The sequence below is a fragment of the Mastomys coucha genome, unplaced genomic scaffold, assembly GCF_008632895.1.
Source record: "Mastomys coucha isolate ucsf_1 unplaced genomic scaffold, UCSF_Mcou_1 pScaffold9, whole genome shotgun sequence".
Lineage (NCBI taxonomy): Eukaryota > Metazoa > Chordata > Mammalia > Rodentia > Muridae > Mastomys > Mastomys coucha.
The window spans coordinates 5,762,772-5,784,933 of record NW_022196915.1 but is presented as its reverse complement, the minus strand read 5'-3'; the positions used below and the strand labels follow the sequence as shown (position 1 = coordinate 5,784,933).

The 22,162-nt window shown below is 36.7% G+C and overlaps 1 protein-coding gene across 1 annotated transcript in view; it reads right to left on the bottom strand.

The window, feature by feature from the left end:
* Positions 1-22,162, bottom strand: part of Znf385d (zinc finger protein 385D) — a 764,160-nt gene that overhangs the window by 489,889 nt on the left and 252,109 nt on the right. Inside the window, exon 2 of the mRNA XM_031361636.1 lies at positions 15,305-15,523. Within this exon, the coding sequence (XP_031217496.1) occupies positions 15,305-15,523 (219 nt within the window). The remainder of the gene's footprint in view (positions 1-15,304; positions 15,524-22,162) is intronic.

Here is a 22,162-nt window from a genome sequence, read left to right as displayed (position 1 = left end):
GTGAGAGAGAGAGAGAGAAAGAGAGAGAATGAGAGTGAGAGACAGAGAATGAGAGAGACAGAGACAGAGAGAGACAGAGAGAGAGACAGAGAGGGGGGATAGAAAGAGAAATAGAGAGAATACCAGCAACAAGTCATTGAACATTCTGAGACTTGGAAAATGAGTTCTTAATTATTTGCCCTAATAAAGGAGAGCAACATCAGGGAAATATGTTTGGTGCTCTGTAGACCTCAGAGCATTTATGATGTCAATGAAACAAACTACTGTCTTACTCCTCCTTCGGGGCTGGGTAGAAGCTATGGGCTTAAAATAGAGCCAAGGAGGAGAAGAGCATGAAAAATATTCCAAGGAAAGAGAAACATTCATTCTTAAAGAACAAGAGCTAACAGTGTGCTAATAATGTACCATGGGGCATATTTTCTTTTCTCAATATTAAAGTTGAGAAAAACAAATCTTAGAGAGTGTCTTAGTTTGATTTCTATTGCTATGATAAACATCATGGCCATAAGTAACTTGATGAAGAAAAGCTTTGCTTCACTTTATAGTTCTTCATGAAGAGATGTCAGGACAAGAACTAAAGGCAGGAACATACGTGTAGGACCTGATGCAGAGTTCCTAGAGAAACGCTCCTTACTTGCTTGATATTTTTGGCTGTCTTATTCTTCTTTCTAAAACAGCTCAGGACCACTTGCCCAAGGATAACATCACACATAGTGGTCTGGTCTTTCCCAAATTAATCATTAATCAAGAAAATGTCCCCATATGCCTGTCTATAGGCCAATCTGACAGATGGATTTTTCTCAGTTGTGATTCTGACTTCCCTGATGAGCATAGCTTGTGTCAAGTTGAAAAACAAAAAAACAAAACCAACTTAGTCAGCATATAGATAGTAAAGTGCTTGACCAAAAGTTTATGACCAACAAAGTCAAGTTCAGTATTATTAATCCTATAGGCTGGTACACTTTGCTTTATATTGGTTTTGTTGTTTGTTTGTTTGTTTGCTTTGTTTTATTGTTATTGTTGTTATAGTTTCTTAAGTATGTATATACATGAAGTCATTGAAACTTGGATTGTAACATTAATTAATACTCCCTGTGGTTAAATGATGGTCATTTTTTTCAGACAGTTAGAACTCTTGGGTAACAGCTACTCAGAGTAAGTTGTGAGGAGTTTGTGTTTCTCAGACACAAAGCAACTTATTACCAGAAGGAAACTTTTAAAACATCCATGTCTTTCTAAGTGACACCTCTATTTCTGACAAGATGTTTTGTTCATAGTATTATTATAGGGTTTAGTTTAAAGTGATTCTATTTTTCTCAGTTTTGTTGTAGTTTTTTTCAAGTGTATATATTTTTTTAAAATAACAAGCAAAAACAAAGATCATGTTTCATGGCATGATCTTCATAGAAATTTATGGTGTAAAAGACATGTAACTCTTCTAGTTTTATTTACAACTCAGTTGTCTTTTTTTCATTCTTATTGATTGTATTGCCTAGAAATTATATCTTTGTTTATTGTATTTTGTTGTTGTCTTTTAGAGGCCTACGTTTTTTTTCTGAAAATAGATGGAGGGAAAATGGATATGGGGAATCTAGAATGTGGGGGAAGCTGGAAGGGAAAACTGTGGTGGATTTTTCAATAACAATATTTTGAAACTGTATGCTCCTTACATTCTGAAAAAAAAGTCAGATTTTACCTTTCTGTCTGTCTATTAATATCTGATTTCAACACCCAAGCAAAACACAAAATGAAGGGAGGCATGCTGAGGCTGTGAACATAAAACTGTGTAAATTAAAATGGCTGTGTATAAGCATTTTATGGTAAGTTCAGATCCTAGAGCTATTTTCTACAGATTCTCCATAGTGATCACATCTGTAAGGACTATGGAGTGTATTTATACTCTGCTTTTAGTAGCCATTAATTATTGAAGAATTCTACAGGGAAAAGGACAGATGAATGATTTCAGTGACTTAAGGTGATTATATCCAAGTTCCTGAATTGCAGGACATATAATCTAGGTTGCAGTTTCCCTGGAACTATTATCTCTACTCTTCTTCATTTTCTCTCCTTTTAACCGTACAATAACTGTGATGAAGAGCTCTCATAACAAGTATTCAAGGATGCCATGCTACTTTACACGTTAGGGCCACAAATGATGGACTTGACAATAAAATACATTTGGAGACACAGAGTTCCACTTACTGTACTTTGTTCTTATACACGTGCTTTACAAAAAATCAGAAGGATGAAAATAAATGCAGATCAAGCAATTAAGAATCCACCTGTCAGTTTCTGTAATGGAATCCATCTATTACAATAAGCAGTTTCTTTGATGAAGAGTGGGAAATACACTTATCTATGGGATTAAGGATAAACATTTTGAATGCAGTTATAGATAGTACTGATTTTATAAAGGCATTAATGAGGGGTTCTCCTTTAGGCTTCATGGCCTCATCAGCTCTGGAAAGTTTATCAAATTTATATTATCAGGTAATTTTCTCCTATTAAGGTAGATTTAAATCCAATTAGGTGGCTGTTGGTTACCACCAAGATATATGTCAATATTTCACCTTTTGGGATTCTGTGGCAAAATCATTTAATATTATAAACTGAAAGAGTATGACAATGGGTTATATAGAAGTTTTTAGTTACTCTTCTCCCATTATCCTTGATAAGCAAGTCAAATTCTGACCCAAATTTGAAATCTTCACCATTTTTCTTACCTGTCTAAATCCACCTCTGTCTCTTCTGGTAAGAGGACATCAATTGGCCTTAGAAATCCCACCCTTCCCAGACTTCTGACATTATGTAGGATGCTTTGGCTTCCAGGAGGGTCAATAAGGATTATATTGAACTCTCTGAGCAGTATAATTACTTTGTAATTATAGGGTTGGCAATAGCCCATCAGTCTTGTAGTTTCTATTCTGTTGCTTTGACCATCATAACTAGGAAGGAGGCAAACATCTCTTGCTGATGTTTGTGTTTGAAAAAATTGTTGTTGATGAGGAAAAGTGTTAACAAAGAAGAAGTTCAAGTAAAGAATGAACACTGTTTACTACTGCTTGGGGATTTTATATATGAATGGAATATACCGCAGAAACTTAACACTAAAGAATTAGCACCATCCTATACATCATACAGCTAGAAAACTGAGGGCCATAGAATCTAAATAATTAATGGATTATCCTAGAAGTGTAAAGAGCAGAACCAAGACAGTCAGCCAACAGTGGTCAGGACATTCAACTCAATTGTCTGCACTCTTATGTCAGTATCATGTTTTATCTAGTAGAATAGTACATTGTTCTTTAAGTCAGTTGGAGTTTTTTTTTAATACATGCAACTAAAGGTTGTGATACAGCACCATAGTGACAGAAGACATAAATACTAATATTCAAATGAAAAAGGAGCAAAGAATATAGATTCATATTTCTGTGTATCCTTCAATTAAAATAAAATATTCTGGGTACATAGTAAGAAATCAAAGCACTTTGAATGCTCAGACAGGAAGAATACATATTTGGAGCCTGCACAAAGCCTTTAATACATAGCAAAAACTTCATCAATAAACAACAATAAGAAGAATAAAGGAATATCTTTAAAATATTTCTTTCTTGAATAATATTATTTCATCTCAAATCCATGTTTTCTCTCACTCTTTAAAACCTAATAACTATTATTTCTAAAACTATTTATTTTAATTAAAATATCATTGCAACATTTTTCCTTTTTTTTCCTCCCTCTAACTCCTCCAACATCCTCGCTAATTATCTCTAAATTAAATGGCCTCTTCTTTTTATTATTGTTGCACACATACATTATTAAATATAAATACAAACTGCTGAGCTTGTTTTTGTTGCTCGTATGTATATGACTTCAGGACTGATTACTTTTTGTTTGATAACTAGTTACCAAGCTTCCTGCAAGAGGCTAGCTTTCCCTCTCTTAGCTCTTCTATGTCTTGGGTTGAGACTCTGTTAGATTTTGTTTAGGCAGCAATATTGTTCAGGAGGCAGTTGAACTGTAATTTCTAGGATCCCCAATCCCACAGCAGCTCTCCTGGTCATCTGTATTCCAGAATCTTTCTTTTTCCTCTTCTGCAATGTCCCTCAAGCCTTAGGTGCAGGATTTGTGTTGTTTATGTACCCACTGAGGCTCCACATGTTCAATTTACCTCTGTAATTTGACTAGTTGTGGTGTTCTGTAATGGTGTATGTTTACCGTAAAGAGAAGCTTTTTCTTTTCTTTTTTTAAAATGAGGAATAAAACCTACACTTTTCTGTGGGTAGAGAGATATATTTTAGAATGCAGTTAGAAATGTTAGAAGTTATGGTCTAGTAAACTGGTAGCAATAGGTTCTTTTCTAACACACATGACCCTCTATCCATAACTAGTTGGCAAAATTCCAGGCATGCTTTCTCTAATATTGAGAAGACAGCTGTTTGTTACAGCCAATATAAAGATATTTTTTTCATGTTAGTCATTGTTATTGTTTAAAAGCATCACAGCTGAGTAGGACTATTGATTGCTTCCCTCCATTGGCAGCTTGCCATAGAGAGATCATCTTGTGTATTGTATGGATGCCTCACCTGTTAATTAAAAAGCCTTTGGTCTATGGCCTAGGCAGAAAATAGAGGGGGGTTACAGAAAGGAGAAAGAATTCTGTGAGAAATGGAGGAAGAAGGAAGCCAGAAAAGATATGAGGAGACAGATGCATGGTACCTAAGCACAGGTAACCAGCCAAGGGGCAAAATGTAGGTTAAAATAAATGTCTTATCTTTAGTAATGACATAGTCAAAGTAGATCCTAGCTATATGACTAAGGTATTTGGAAATATAATTTGGGTCTGAGTCTTATTTCTAGAAGCATCAGGCTGGAAGGCAAAACTTGGCCCTAACTTCAACAGCTTGCAAAGTTCTTTCTGGCACTATGGAAGCTAGATCACAGGCAGGAGTCTTTCAGGTCAAGTCCAGCTCCAATCACCCAAATTTGAAGTATGGTGTGTTTAGTAGGAAGAATCTATCTTCAGTCCCTAAAATGGAAGTAAGAACAACACTAAGAGCCTACATGATTTTGCAAGTCACTTGAACTACCTTGACCAACTGGCATTTTAAAATCTACTGCATGGATCAATGATATGGGGCCTACAGCCACTCGTAGGAATGGGTCATCTGGAATGGAGGTCAGGGCCTGAGAATTAAGGGTACCGGAAATGCGGGAAGGTTTTGAAAAATTTAGACCAACACATGGTATGCTTTCAGTCTGCCATCATTCATTGGATTCTCTTTGTTACAAGTAAACAGGTAGATAAGTAAAGCAAAACCCCTCCCCCAAGTTTGTCAACAACTTGGCCCAATCAGCAGCTTCATCTTCAGTTTCTGGAGGCGGGACTTCCGGCCTAATTGGAACTTGGAGAGAGGCGTGGCAATTAGCAGGAGGTGGGCAGAGAGGCGTGGCTATCTGTGGCAAGGCAGGGTCTGATAGAATCAGACCTCAGCTGTAGGAGGGTCACAGGGCATAAGGAAAAATCGCCTGCCACCATACTGGAGAACCTTAGTTTGATACTGGGACCCACATTATAGGAGATAATCAACTTCTAACATCTATGCATATGTTGGACCACATTTACATGTGTATACATAATGCATATTTGCACATTTATATATATATATATATATATATATATATATATATATATATATATATATTTGTAACCCTCCTGCTTGAACCTACCTGCCTCTCATAACCACACCACTCTGCCCACCACCTGATATTTGCCACGCCTCTCTCCTGGTTCCAGTTATATCAGAAGTCCCACCTCCAGAGACCAAATAAGGAGCTGCTGATTGGGCCAGCATGCTGACGAACTTGGGGGAGAGGTTTTGCCTCACCTCTTCTACTTGTTCGCTTGTAACAAAGATTATTATTAAATGAAAGATGGGTATCACACCTGAATGCTGTCTAATTTTTTTAAGAACCTTCCACGTGGATTAAGGTAACATAAACATGGCTTGCCAATTTTCTCCTGACAACATATTCCAGAAAACCCATCCTTATTGTTGCTGCTGGCCGGCAACATATATATATATATATATATATATATATATATATATATATATATATTTAAAAATCTACTGTAACCCAAAGTGCAGTCACTTTAGAGTACCAGAGGCTATGTGATCATTCCTCTGACAAGGGAAAGCTATACCCTATCCACATAGAACCTTGTTACTTTTTATATCCTTTTATATTTCTCTATTTACTTCTAATATTTTTTTAGGATTCAGTTTCAAGCAATTGAGTTTGACAAGTATTATTTCAACAGAGAGAGGGGCATGGGGTATAAGGAAGGCTCAGGTACACTTTAGAAACTTCTGTTTCTTTTCCACGTCCTTCACTGGCCAGGCATTTTATGATAAGAGAGGTTTTTATTATATATATCTTCTGCTGAGGTTTGGTTTGAGGAAGCTTGTTCTGTGTGTGACAGTTTCATCAGAGAAAGCAGCAGAGATGAAGAATAGGTATTTAAGAACCAGGCATGGGCTTCATTTCACTTCTGTGCTGACAACTTTCTAAAAACAGATGTTTTGTTTATGGTATATTCCTAGTATGTTCACTGAAATTTTACACAACATCTTAATGAATAACATTCCAAAGGCACAGGTTGTATATCTTTAGTATAGGATAATTTCATTTAAGGAAACATAACTGAATCATAATCTGTACTTCATAAATGTGTCTTTAGTCATGTATGCTAAGTAATCAAATTCAAACCCACAAGACTTAAGAGAACAGAGTAAAGCAACTGATTAAGTCTTAAATTCAGTAGTCTTCTCAGCCATATCCTGTTCTTTCTACTTCAGAAACTACCACATTGACTCTGTTGCTTTAGGAATAGAACAACCTACTAATACTACCTTGCTTGATCTGTTAAAGTACAGAGTATAATTTTCAACCATTTCTTAGATAATTAATAAAATATAGTGTAAATACTTCAAAATTGCAGTTGGTGTCATCCGTTCAGCTAAACATTAAGAATCTGTGATTACGGTTTTGTGTATGTGTTTGTGTGTGTGTATGTGTTTGTGTGTATTTGTGTGTTTAAATGATTAGAACCAAGCTTAGCTTCAGAAGAGCAATTGCTTTTGAAAATTAAACCTGACAGGATTATTCTGTAAAGAAGCATGAACCCTCTAGGGATGCCACTGCCATATACACAGTTATGCTTAAGTATGGCCTGTCTGAGTGGTCTGTTTCAACATTTGCAAAATCCAGCAATATTCTGTAACTTCCATTGAGTTGATGTTATCAAGGGGGAATAAGTATGTATGTTTAAGCTCTGTTAGTTACTCTTCAGACTCATTTTAGAACAGTGTTAAGTCACTTCATACATAAAGTGGAGATGTTACAACTTAAGGGCATTTCTCATTATAGCTATGAAGGAAACTATGAACAAAAGAATATTCTTCACATCAGCTCTGCAGTATGTTACACATTGATGCAGGTGATGACACACAATGGAGTTGCAGTATATTACACACTGATGTATGTGATGATACTCAGTGGACCTCTGTAGTGTGTTATAAAACTGGTTCAAATGATGATACTCACTATGACTTAGTAGTGTGTCACACACTGATACAAATGATGATATTTACTAGGGCTTTGCAGTGTGTTACACAACAATGTGGGTGATGATACTGGACCTCTTTAGTGTATTACACATGAAGTAGGTGATAATACTCACTGGAGTTCAGTAATGTGTCTCACACTATTGTTGGTCATATTTCTTATTGAGGTCCTAAAGTATGTCACATACTTACATTGATAATTCTGTTTATTGAAATTCTACAGTAGTCACATACATATATATGAGTCATATTCTTCACTGGATTCTTGTAATATGTTATACACTGATGTGGGTGATGATACTTATTGGTGCTCTGCAGTGTATTACACACTGATGTGGGTGATGATACTCACCAAGACTCTGATGTGGATGCTGCTGCTTATTGAAGCTTTATAGTATGTCACATACTGATGTGGGTAAAAACCATTGGGAAAGCTACTATGCTAGTAAATAAAACTCCAGAAGAGACCACAAGGTAGTCACAAAAGTACTGACAAGTTCTGTTGTTCTATCAATATTGTATAAAAGCATCAACAGTCCTTGAAGATCAAATAGTAAGATAAATGTGTATATAAATGATGGGTCTGTGCTACAAATCTAGGACTGGAGGCACTAAAAAATACTAAGACTGTGTTGTTTTCATTAACAACCAGCACTGCATTAAAAGCAAATTGAAGCCTCTTGATACTTTAATGCTATCTGGGGTAATCAATGGAAAGGAAAAGTAATAGATGAGTGACAATAGAAATGAAAAATGCATTTAGTGTTTTTGCTAAGGGAAAGAAAATTTAATGATAAGAGAATATGTAAAAGTCAACATACCCTAGACTTATATCGAAAGAAACAATGAACAGCAAGAGACTGAAGAATACTGCAGATAAAATTTAAATATTTGATAGCAGTTGAAGCCAAGTGTGAAAAAGAGAAAATGAAGCATAATAACATGTCATCTAAGACGTGTAGGGGAATCAAATAAAGGGATAGTGATAGGTCAATGTGTTGTTCAGTCAATCAACTAGTATTGACAACCAGCTTACCCACTGAAAACATAGAAAGTTGAATGAAATTAATTGGTCATATGAGTTTAAACATCTCAAAATTTATGACTGTTGTCATAGGTATTTCATAAAACCTCTATAAATGAAAGATGTTTTGGTGATATTTTAGCATTGTATTTTATACTCTGTTACAAAGATTTTTTTTCTGTATATACAATATCACAAGACAAAGAAAAGGACATATGTGATTAAAATATCTGCATTTAGCAAGAAATTTCAATTCTTGACTTCTTATAGTAGTTTTGACATTTTTCCTATTTATTTAGTTGAATTGGAGTCGGGTGCTTATGTGTAGAACAAAGCATGTGTGGCAGTTTCAAGATCACTTTTGGAAGTAGGTTTTCTCTTTCTCTACCATTTTAGTCTCATGGATCAAATTCAGATCATCAAGCTTAGCAATGAGTATCTTTATGTGATGAGTCATTTGGCCAAGCCCAAATTAAGCTGTGCTGTATAAACATTATTATATCATAATAGAGAATATACATATAAAATTATACATATTATATTATTCATATTTATTTGAGTCATTGGGGCATTATAGCTAGAAGTTTATGATTGTTGAGTAAGTTTAATTTATTTTGTGCATTTGAGTACAGTATGACTTGACTATGTAATTTTTATCATCAGAATAATCATTATTTGCAAAATTATGAAATCGAACCTTTTGTAAAGATGGGCCCATATTGTAATTTCTGAGATGTGTAGATTTCATGAGCTGTGACTCACAGCTGAAAAATGGTAAAATCTACATATTCAGTTAACATTAATTCTAGTAATCCCTATAGCCACATTATTATTATTATTATTATTATTATTATTATTATTATTATTATTATCTTACCTTATCTCGAATAGTTTGTATAAAAAAACAGATTTCTGAAGTGACAGATGTTATGTAGTGGAAATTGTTAGAGTTTATATTTATGTGACTTGCTCTCCTTGAAATATTTGCACAGTTGATTTATTGATGAAAATTTAAGGAATCATGAGCTTTTTATAAAAAGGTAGCTTAAGTAATTTCTGAGACAACATAAATTCAACAGAATATGGAAATATCCAAATATACAGCCTATTTCTATCGATAACAACATGTGTTCACTGTAAGATTAACATACAGACACCAGCAATTCTGAAACTGAATGAAGACACTGGCAAATATCAGTTCCTTTGATCCTGGCTAGGTTATTTGTGATATGGATATAATTACACTTATTTTGGACACTCATTGACTGGAATTCAATTGCTGTTGTATACAAAGTACCAGAGAAATTGAATCCAGTTTGGTTTTCATTCCGTTGTACTTTTGATGTTGAGGAGATCAAACAGAAAACAAATGTAGAGAAACAAATTGTGCTCATCATGGTACTAATTGTTAAAGTTAAGATAGACTTACTTGTGGTTTCTTAGGCGGACTCCTATGGAAGAGAAGGTAAAAGACTTTCTAGGGGTAAAGCAGAATAGGAAGGCAGGAGTACAGGACTGCTGCGATGGGACAACCCATGCCTGGGGTCCCAGGTGGGGAGCAAGCCTGAGACAACCAACAATCTGGTGCCACAGGGTCCAGGTGAGGAGTAAGCCAAGACAACCATCAGTTTGACACCATGTAGCCCAGATGGGAGGTTAGCCTGAAATTACTATGGATCTAGCACTGCTACACAGACCAAGGTAGGCAGACAACATCTGACGTGACCTCTGTCATGTGGCATAGCACTCCCGAGACCATTCCTGAAACAACTCCAAACAACCAGATATCCCAGGTGTCACTAAGAGGAGTGACAGAGAGTTGGAAGAAAAGCAGATGTAGAAGGGTGTACACAATGAAGAGAGGCAGAACTAGAGACTACAGGGTAGTGATGAACAACTTAATGTGAGTAACCAGTAATGCCACATAAGGCCATGCTGAGCTCCTTACCTATGCTGCTACTAAGGGCCACATCTTTGTCAATGATCCTACAAAAGGTCAAGCAGATGTCTCTGGTCTGGACTGCCAGCTGGGGTCATGTTGGATGTCTGAGAGCTCTGTAGACTGTCCCCAGCTCTCTCCTGGGCATCTGGGCATCAAAACAAGCTCACTCACAGGGAATGAGAGCAGAAGAACTGATGCTCCCTCTCACCAGCTGCAGTAATTGAAACAGCAGACAATGTATAACATCCAAGCACAGGAAAATTGTAGAAAGAGTAGAACCTGGTTGAGAGTTTGTGGTGAGCCAGTCCCAAGGGTGTGAATGTGGGAGAGTTAACCCTGCCCCTTTCTGTCATGTGGTATCATAGATGAGAGAAAATGGCCTCCCCCCCAACCCCAAGACTTACTCTTTGCCTCTTACGGCAGACAGGAGAGGTGACCCTGGCCCTCATTTGCTGCAGAACTTGCCAATGTGTCACTTGCACCTTGCCTGGGCAGCACTGTAGAGCTGGCCCTCATGGCAGGGCACAGATGAGCCATACAAGGGTATGAGCATGGAAAAGCTGGCCCTGCAACTTCTCTGACATATAGTAGTGATGACAAGGAAGAGATGCCCTTTCCTGCCCCCCTAGTCCCTCACTACCTATGATAGGGAGGAGAGCTGTCACAGGGGTCATGAGAGTAGAAGTATCCCTGTCCCTCACTGTCTAGAACACTTGGAAGAGTGGGTCCTACACTTTGCCTGGACAGCAAGGTAGAGCTGGGCCTGTCTGTTGGGATTATAGATGAGCCAACTATGAGCCAGCTATCTTCAGTATGATAGTTGAAGAACTGACCCAGGCCCTAGCTTGCTGCAGCACTTGCAAAAGCAGGTCCTCCACCTTCCCTAAGCAGTTGTATACAGTTGGTGACCTTAGCAGAGATGCCTAACAGAAGGAATGTGGAACCTGAAGAGGCTACCTCCTGGAGCCAGGAAAGTCCCCCAGTGCAAGGATAGGTACACAAACCCACTTACAAAACTTTTGACTGAAAATTGTCCTGTCTAAAAGAAATGCAGGGATGGAGCAAAAACCAGAGGAAATGCTAATGAATAACTGGATCAACTTGAAACTAAACCTATCCCTTGGGCAAGCATCCATCCTTAACATTATTAATGATACTCTGTTAGGTTTGCAGACAAGAGCCTAGCATATCTGTTGTCTGAGAGGCTCTACCCCACAGTCTGAAACAGATGCAGACATCCACAGTCAAATATTAGATGGAGAATGGACATATATGGAAGAGTTGGGGGAAAGGACTGAAGACCCTGGAGTAGACGGGATTCTCCACAGGAAGACCAACAGAGTCAACATACCTGGTACTCTTGAAGCTGTCAGAATCTAAGTCACTGATCAAAGAACATGCACAGACTGGAATGAGGCACCCAGGCACATATGTACAAGACAGACAGCTCAGTCTTCATTGATGCCCCATCAGGCATCAGTGGGAGAGCATGAGCCTAATCTGGCAATGACTTCATGTGCCAAGGTTGAGGCATAGCCTGGGAAGCCCCACACTCTCAGATGAGACTCTGTGAGGGAGGGACATGATGGGAGGCAGCATTTGGAAAATAAGTAAATAAATAAATAAATCTGAATGGAAACGTGGTAGTGGATACAAGTTATGATATAACTGGACATCTACAAACTGTGCAACCACAAAGGAAAAGAAGTATCACTCCCTTGATTAAGAAGCAGAGTGAAAATTGATTAATACCAAAGTACCAATTGGTCTCAGGGGAATAAGGTGAAACAAACTCATAGCAGACAGCTCTAGGTAATTTTTTTGTCTCAGGAACCCCTATCCTATGAACATTAGAGGATTAATTGAATCAGTTTTTTTTGTACCTCTCCCACATGCAAATAGAGTTGTTCTTCTAAACTTTTAAAAGTGGACAAAATCTTGATTATGATTTGCACCATGGAATCTGGCAAACACTACAGTTTTCTTAGGATTTTCTCAGAAGGCTGAGCTTCACTGGAATCTAAAACATATTGAGTGGTTATTATAACCTATTACTTCAGCAAAAACTTGTTCCATGGGCCAGAATCCCTATAAATTTAAAAAAAATAACAAAAAGTATTTCAGGGTTTTCAGGCCTACATCAGGTTTTACCCCTTTGTTAATTCATATATATATGAATATATACTAAGTATATATTCATAATTATTATATATATTATATATATGATATTATTGTTATATCATATATATAATATATATACTTAGTCTCAGTCAGGTTTATTTCAGTGAACACTAAATGCAAAACATTTGTCAATAGGATTTCTTAAAGTTGGCATCCATAAAACTGATTTTCTCCCTCTCTTACTGATTCTCTTCCTTTATCTTTTTTATTATTTTCTTTATTTACATTTCCAGGTTTCCCCTCTGAAAATCCCCTATCCCACCCCACCCCCGATCCCTGCTCACCAACACATGCACTCCCACTTCCCTTTCCTGGCATTCCCCTATACTGGTGCATCGAGCCTTCTCAGGACCAAGGGCCTCTCCTCCCATTGATGTCCAAGTCTATCCTCTGCTATATATGCAGCTGGAGCCATTTATAATCTATGCTTCAGTTCCAATTTCCTCAAAAACAGCCAGCCTTGATTAAGGCCAGCCTTGCCACACTTTTATAGGTAATGGTGTACACACTGCTGCCTTCAACAGTTTTTCCAATTATTTGTGTCCTCAAGACATAGATATGACACATGCTGGACCCATACTCATGCCCCCTTCCTTTGAAGTATAATTCCAGGCCAAATGAATGTAAATTACCTCTCTTATTCAGTGAATCATGGCTGTTTTCAGTGACTTGCATAATAGCCGAAAATGCCTAACACAGCATTTAAACGGACAGAAATCCCACTGATAAACACTTTGCTGAACAGGATATTGATTAAGGCATTTGAAGGAATATAATGAAGTTTCAATTTTCTCCATTCTGCTAGAAATAATTTCTTCTTTTGAACAGAGAGAAGCACACTACTTTTCAATGTGTTTTTTGGGGGGTAAGACAGTAGACCCATGGTACCCAGATATTTATGTAAAGAGCAGATACTCCAATTGCTAGTATGAACAAGTAATAGATGTCTGTCCTCTAGCAACACCATTACTATTGTCTGAATCTATAATAGGTAGATTACTGCTATCTCCCAAGCTGGTTGTGGGGAAAAGGCGAATAAAATCACAGACATGTAAAGCATTTAAATCAAACTAACCTGTAAAAAGGGTACTGGTACAATTTTTTAAAATATCAAATTTCAGGAAATGTATTTATGACATTATAGGTTAAAAATGCTGGCCACTGTGTGATTTGGATTGGATTATAAACCATGAATTCTGGCACTTTATTTATTTCTATTATATCTTCTACTATTTATCCTAAAGAAGTTTGTCAAGGCAGGGACATAAAGCACATAAGCCCATACCATCCCCTCTAGTAATACTTAAAGACCAGCAGTGTGGGATCAAATTCTGTCATTTAGTGAAAGGTGAGTTAATCTAGAAGTTGATGCTAAGTAACATATTCTTCTCAGGCAGTTCTAAGCAAAGACAGGAATATGTATATTATCTATAATAATGATGAAAGCATATTTGCTTTCTAGGCTCATTCTATGTTAAAGGAATTTACTTCAATTCAATTTACAAGTTCTGCTTACAAGTTTTTCTTGTATATTCCTCACAAACAACATGGATAACAAACTAAATGTTATACATTTGAAAGAAAAAATATGAATTTCTTTCCAATAGAATATTCTAGCATGTGGCCATATATGTATGCTTACGGACAGACACACATATGTATGGATACAACACAGTTGAAGGATTTTCTATTTTCTAAATATCCCCTTGTTCAGTAGTAGCAAAATACTGCAAAATGGTATATCTTTATGACATTAAGTAGCTATAGACATTAGAAATCAGCCTTATTTAGTCGGTAAAACTTCATGTTTTATTCACCATGCAAGAAAAATCTGATCAGATTATTGTAATTATCTTTTTTAGTTTTTACACCTTTGTTCTTCAAAGTATCTCTCCCATGAAGTCCATTCATTTCCACTAACTTCCTTATTTCCTCACAATCTCACATCTGTTTTCCAAAGTATTTATTTTTAGAACTGTATCTTCATCCAATCAACTCATACTTTAAAATAACAGTGCCAAACGGTCCAACAGACTATTAATTTTACTAGAAACTTCAGTAACATTCTTGTTGAAGTAAATACCTCTCTGAAAAGAAATATGCTAACCCAAATCATTTACAGTTATACTATCCACCAGAAAACCACAAACCTGACACCTCAAACATTCAAAACCCTACTGTTTCACATGCACCTGAAAGAATGCAAAAACAAACATCAAAACCTCTATCATCCTATATACCATGAAGAAATATCCATCAATAAATCTATCCATATCAAGAATAAACATCACGAAGCTCCTATTAACATTTTTCAAATTCTAGAAATTTTCTGGTGGTCACATTACATTACAGACATAGATACAGTATTTTTCCTATTGCAGAGGGAACTGTTTCAGTTTAAGATGATGTGCAATTAATATATTTAATAATTTTCTCTTGAGTTAAATGAAGACATTCTTCCATCTTCACATCGCCAAACATACACCTGAAACTGGTGATACAAAATTGAGAATATACCACAGAGCTTACCATTGTCGTTCCTCAGCGTTCCTGTGTTGAGCTGTTTCAGTCTTTTCTTGTGAGATTTGCCGTTGTAGTGAATTTGTGCTTGAGCGTTCGAGTTCAGCTGAATGTTACACACACTGCACAAGGTGAAGTTTGAGTGCTTCTTTTCTCGTTCTGGTTTCTCTTCAAACTCATCAGGCATTAATTCAGCTTCACTCTCCCCATCTTGTGCACTTGTGAAATCTGGAGAAGGGGATATACAAGAAGAGGAATATTTCTAGGTTCCCAATGTTTATTGAACTAGGCATCAAATTAAGAAGTCTCAGGAAGCTTTAGAATTAACATTTTCAACTTGTTACTTAGTGCATTGTATTTATAATTGCCAATGAAGTGGGGAAGGTTGTCTTCCTAGTAGCATATAGACCACAATAATTTGACTTAGTAATACGCCCAGATACACAACACACATCATCTCATTTGACCACCATAACACCTGAAAGATATCTTCAGACTATTCAGTGCCATAGCTGAGAAAGCAAAAGGGTGGTTAGACACTTGCTCCATATTTGTATGAAATCTTAGCTAATGGTCCTTAATAGTTTATCTCCATATCTACCAAACTTTACAGAACTTTCTCTTCCACAGTGTTTGTTGAACCTTATAAGGGTGGTATAAATAACTTCTTTAGGGATGGGCCCATATTTTCTGCATCTTAGAAAGCCATGTCTCTGCATTTACCACAGTTCATTATATGGGCTGGTTTCTCTGATGAAGGCTAGAAGCTGCTTTTGACTTTTGTGATGGCAGAGGTATTTCAAATGGAGTTTCAACCTATGCCAGTTTATATGTTCCATACACTAGCCTCCTACCTCCTCCTACATCATGCCAGGCAGATAGAAACAGACACTGGTCCTCCCCCCTTCTATGGTATGGATTTTGAATCCATTCAGAGTGCAGTCATTTACTCTATAACAATCAAGCCTTCATTGTGCAACTGGACATACTTGCTTTACAAATGTTTCTTTACACTCCTTTTATCCCAATTAGCTTTCTCCCCACCCTGACCTTACGTTCTCATCTCCCTTCTAGTACCCTTACTTTCTTTCTTCCTTTTTTTTGTGTAGTCCTAGCTGTTCTGGAGCTCAGAAATCTACCTGCTTCTGCCTCCCAAGTGCTGGAATTAAAGGTATGTGCCATCATTCCCCAGCTTCTCCACAACCCCCACTTTCTTAATGTAATACTGCCTGCTTTTTGCTTCTTTGCTGTCTAGTTTGCAGAGGTACTGCACGTTAGATACTCATAACAGAGAGAACATGTGATGTTTGTACTTTGGAGGTTTTATTACTCCCAATAACAGTAATATTCTACAATTTTATTCATTTCCCTGGTATTTTCATAATTTGGTTTTTCCTTACAGCAAAACAATCTTCCACTTTCTATATGTACCACATCTTCATTACCATTCATCATCATTCATAATCAGACAGGCATCTAGGTTGCCTCTTTTTTTTTTTTTCATTTTTAGGGCATCAATGAACCTGTCATAGCAGGCATTCTCAATACAAGGTTTCTCTCCATACTTATTATTTAAAATATGTTAACCTATGCCATTGTAAATTAATAAAAAAACAAAATAAAATGTAAGATTTCCCTTCTTTCCTTCCTACAAGTCCTCCCATGTACCTTGTTCTTTTTCTCAAATTCTTTTTTCCCAAATTTTGAGATCTCCATATTCCTAACTATGTAAAAGCAACCTGATCAGTCCACATGATGTAACTTGTAGGTATAAGATTTGGGGGCTGACCACATTTGCTATTGAATAATCAACTGGGATGGAATCTTCTTCCCTAAAGATGACAATTTTTCCTGCTGTTAGCAATTCTTGATTTCTTGTAGTTCTGTGTCTATTATTTGGGTTTGCATGATTGTACCTATAATGTAAAGGATAGATTGATTTTCTTACTTATGGGATCTCAGTAAAGCAATATTAATGATATAGTTGAAAGTGTCATATTTAAAAGAACAACCTATGAATCCTTCCGGTTTCCATCTGTGCCTCAGAGCTTACCCTGTGCCACAGCTCTCTACAACCCAATCCAGCATGGAAAGAGCTGATATCCCAGGAGTGCTAACACTCCAAAGATCAGAGTTGTGACCCCCAACTACTACTCCAGTACCTGGCCCAAGTGGGATCTGCCCAGAGCCCAGAGGATACAGGAACCTCAAAGCAGCCAGGGAAAGGATCCATCTGATTTCAAACTGCTCCCTGGAGCTAACCATGTGCCACAGCTCTCTGCAACCCAATTCCACCCAGAGAAAGCTGGTCTCCCAGGAGTGCTGACACTCCTAAGATCACAGGTAAGACCACCAGTACTGCTCAATAACCTGGCCAAAGTGGGACCAGCCCAGAGCCCATGGGACACAGGAACCACTGAGCAGCTAGGGGACACAATTCTTCATGTGTCCATCTACATTCCAGAGTTAACCCTGTGCCACAGCTCTTCACAAGTCAATCCTGCCTGGAGAAAACTGGTTTCCCAGGAGTGCTAACACACCTAAGATCACAGGCTCACGAGTTTACAGAAGAGACCAGCTACAGTCAGAGACAGCAAGACTAGCTAACACTAGAGATAACCAGATAGCAAGAGTCAATTGCAAGAACATAAACATCAGAAACCAAGCCTACTTGACATTGTTAGAACCCAGTTCTCCCACAACAGGAAGCCTGGATACCCCATCACACTGGAAAAGCAAGATTCTGATTTAAAATCACAACTCATAATGATAGATGACTTTAAGAAGGATATAAATAACTGCTTTAATGAAATACAGGAGAACACAGGTAAACAGGTAGAAGCCCTTAAAGAGAAAATACATATGTCCCTTAAAGATAAACAGGAAAATATAACCAATCAGGTGAAGCAATTGAACAAAACCATCTAGGATCTAAAAATGGAAATATAAACAATAAATAAATCACAAAAGGATATGACTCTGGTGCTAGAAAGCCTAGGAAAGTAATTAGGAGTCATAAATGCATGTGTCCCCAACAGAATACAAGACATAGAAGAGAGAATATCAGGTGTAAAAAATACTGTATAAAACATTGAAACAACAGTCAAAGAAATCAAGATACAAAATGCTCCTAACCCAAGACATCCAGGAAATCCAGGACACAGTGAGAAAACCAAACATAAAGATAATAGATATAGAAAAGAGTGAGTATTCCCAACTTTAAGGGCCAGTAAATATCTTCAAAAAATTATAGAAGAAAACTTCCCTAACCTAAAGAAAGTGATAACCATAAACCTACAAGAAGACTACAGAACTCCAAATAGCTTGGAACAGAAATCAAATTCCTCCTGTCACATAATAATCAAAACACCAAATGCATTAAACAAAGAAAGAATACTTAAAGCTGTAAGGGAAAAAGGTCAAATAACACATGAAGTCAGACCTGTCAGAATTACACTAGACTTCTCTCCAGAGACTATGAAAGGCAGAAAATCCAGGGCAGATGTCATACAGACACTGAGAGAGCACACATGCCATGCCAGGCTACTATACTCAGAAAAACTCTCAGTTAACATAGATGGAGAAAACAAGGTATTCCATGACAAAAACAAATTTACACAATATCTTTCGATAAATCCGGCCTTATAAAGGATGATAGATGGAAAACACCAATGCAAGGAGGAAAACTACACCAAGAAAAAGTAAGAAATTAATGTTCTTTCAACAAACCCAAAAGAAGATAGTCATACAAAAATAATTCTACCACTAAAAACAAAAATATTAGGAAGCAACAACCACTGGTCCTTAATATATCTTAGCACAAATTAACTCAATTCCCCAATAAAATACATAGATATGTATTTACAGACTGGATATGTGAATAGCACCAGCATTTTGCTGTATACAGGAAATGCAACTCAGTGACAAAGAGAGATACTACCTCAGAGTAAAAAGCTGAAATAATTTTTCAAGCAGATGGTCCAAAGAAACAAGCTGGAGTAGCCATTCTAATATTGAATAAAATCAACTTTAAACTAAAAGTTATCAAAAATATAAGGAAGGACACTTAATTCTCACCAAAGGAAAAATCTACCAAGATAAACACTCAATTCTGACTGCAAGTGCAAGGGCACACACATTCACAAAAGAAACTTTACTAAAGTTCAAAGCACACATTGTACTTCACACAATAGTAGTGGGAGACTTCAAGACCCTACTCTTGGCAATGGACAGATTATGGAAACAGAAACTAAACAGAAACATGACTAAACTAACAGAATTATGAACCAAATGGATGGAACACCTGATCCTAAAACAAAAGAATATAACTTCTTCTCAGCACCTCATGGTACCTTCACCAAAATTGACCATATAATTGGTCCCAAAACAAGATTCAACAGATACAAGAAGATTGAAATAATCCCATGTATCCTATCAGATCACCATGGACTAAGTCTGGTGATCTTGCACACTGAAGCTGAACAATCAGGGAAGAAATGGAGGAAGAAATTGAAGATTTAGAATTCAATGCTAATGCAGGTACAACATACCCAAACTTATGGAATACAATGAAAGGAGTGCTAAGAGGAAAACTCATAGCTCTGAGTGCCTCTAAAAAGAAACTGGAGAGAGCACACATTATCAACTAAACAGCACATCTGAGCATTCTAGAACAAAAAGGAGCAAATAACCCCAAGAGGAGTTGATCCAAGAAATAATAAAACTCAGGCCTGAAATCAACCAAGTAAAAACCAAAGAGAACTATACAAGGAATCAACCAAACCAGGAGCTGGTTCTTTGAGAAAATCAACAAGATAGATAAACCCTTAGTCAGAATAACCAGAGGGCACAGAGACAGTATCCAAATTAACAAAATCAGAAATGACAAGGGAGACATAACGGTAGAAACTGAGGAAATTAAAGAATGATCAATTCCTACTACAAAGGTCTACAATCAAAAAACTGGAAAATCTGAATGAAATGGATAATTTTCTACATACATATCAGGTACCAGCGTTAAATTAGGATCAGATAAATGATCTAAACAGTCCCATAACCTCTAAAGAAGTAGAAGTAGTCATTCCAAGTCTCTCAGCCAAAAAAAAAAATAAAAAAATAAAAAGTCCAGGACTGAATGATGGTTTTAGTGCAGAATTCTATCAGAGTTTCAAAGAAGACCTATTATCAATCCTCTTCAAATTATTTCACAAAATAGAAACAGAAGAAACACTACCAAATTCATTCTCTGAAGCTGCAATTATGCTGATACTTAAATCAAACAAAGGCCTAAAAAAGAAAGAAAACTTCAGAACAATTTCCCTTATGAATATTGATGCAAATATACTCAATAAAATTATCAGAAACTGAATCCAAGAACACATCAAACCAATCATCTATCATGATAAAGTAGACTTTATCCCAGGGGTGCAGGGATGGTTCGATATACAGAATTCCATTGACATAATCCACTGTATTCACAAGCTCAAAGGGAAAATTTCACATGATTATTTCATTAGATGCTAAAAAAGCATTTGACAAAATACAACACCTCACCATGTTAAAAGTCTTGGAAAGATCAGGAATTCAAGGCCCATACCTAAACATAGTAAAAGCAATGTACAGCAAAAACAGTAGCCAACAACAAACTAAATTCAGAGATGCTTGACGCCATCTCACTAAAATCAGAGACAAGACAAGGCTGCCAACTCTCTCTGTATCTATTCAATATAGTACTCAAAGTCCTAGCCAGAGCAATTAGACAACAAAAGGAGGTCAAAGGGATACAAATTGGAAAGGAAGAAGTCAAAATATCATTATTTGCAGATGATATGATAGTATACTTAAATGACCCCAAAATTTCTACCAAAGAACTCTTACAGCTGATAAGCAACTTCAGAAAAGTAGCTGGATATAAAAATAACTCAAATAAATGAGTGTCCTTCCTTTACTCAAAGGATAAACAGGCTGAGAAAGAAATTAGGGAAACAATACCCTTCATAATTGTTACACATAATGTAAAATGTCTTGGTGTGAATCTAACCAAACAAGTGAAAAATATGTATGACAGGAACTTCAAGTGTCTGCAGAAAGAAATCAAAGAAAACCTCAGAATATGGAAAGATCTCCCATGCTAATGGATTGACAGGATTAATATAGTAAAAATGGCCATCTTATTGAAAGAAATCTACAGATTCAATGCAATCCTCATCAAAATTCCAACTCAATTCTTCAAAGAACTACAAAGACCAATTCTCAAATTCATTTGGCATAATCAGAAACCCAGGATAGGAAAAAACTATTTGACAATAAAAGAACATTTGGGATAATCATCATCCCTGACCTCAAGCTGTATTTCAGAGCAATAGTGATAAAAATGGCATGGTATTGAAACAGAGACAGGCAGGAAGATTGAAGAAATAAAATTGAAGACCTAGAAATGCACCCACACATCTATGTTCACTTGTTCTTGGACAAAGCTAAAACCATCCAGTGGAAAAAAAGACAGCATTTTCAACAAATCATGCCAGTTCAAATAGTGTTCTGGGTGTAGAAGAATGCAAATTGATCCATTCTTATCTCCCTGAACAAAGCTCAAGTCCAAGTGAATCAAGAGCCTCCACTTAAAGCCAGGTACACTGAATTTAATAGAAGAGAAAGTCTTAAAAAGACTGAAACACATGGGTACAGGGGAAATTTTCCTGAACAGAACATCCATGACTTATACTCTCAAATCAACAATTCACAAATAGGACCTCATAAAATTGCAAAGCTTCCCTGATGACAAAGGATGTTGAACATCTCTTTAGGTGCTTCTCAGCCATTTGGTGTTCATCAACTGAGAATTCTTTGTTTAGCTCTGTACCCCAT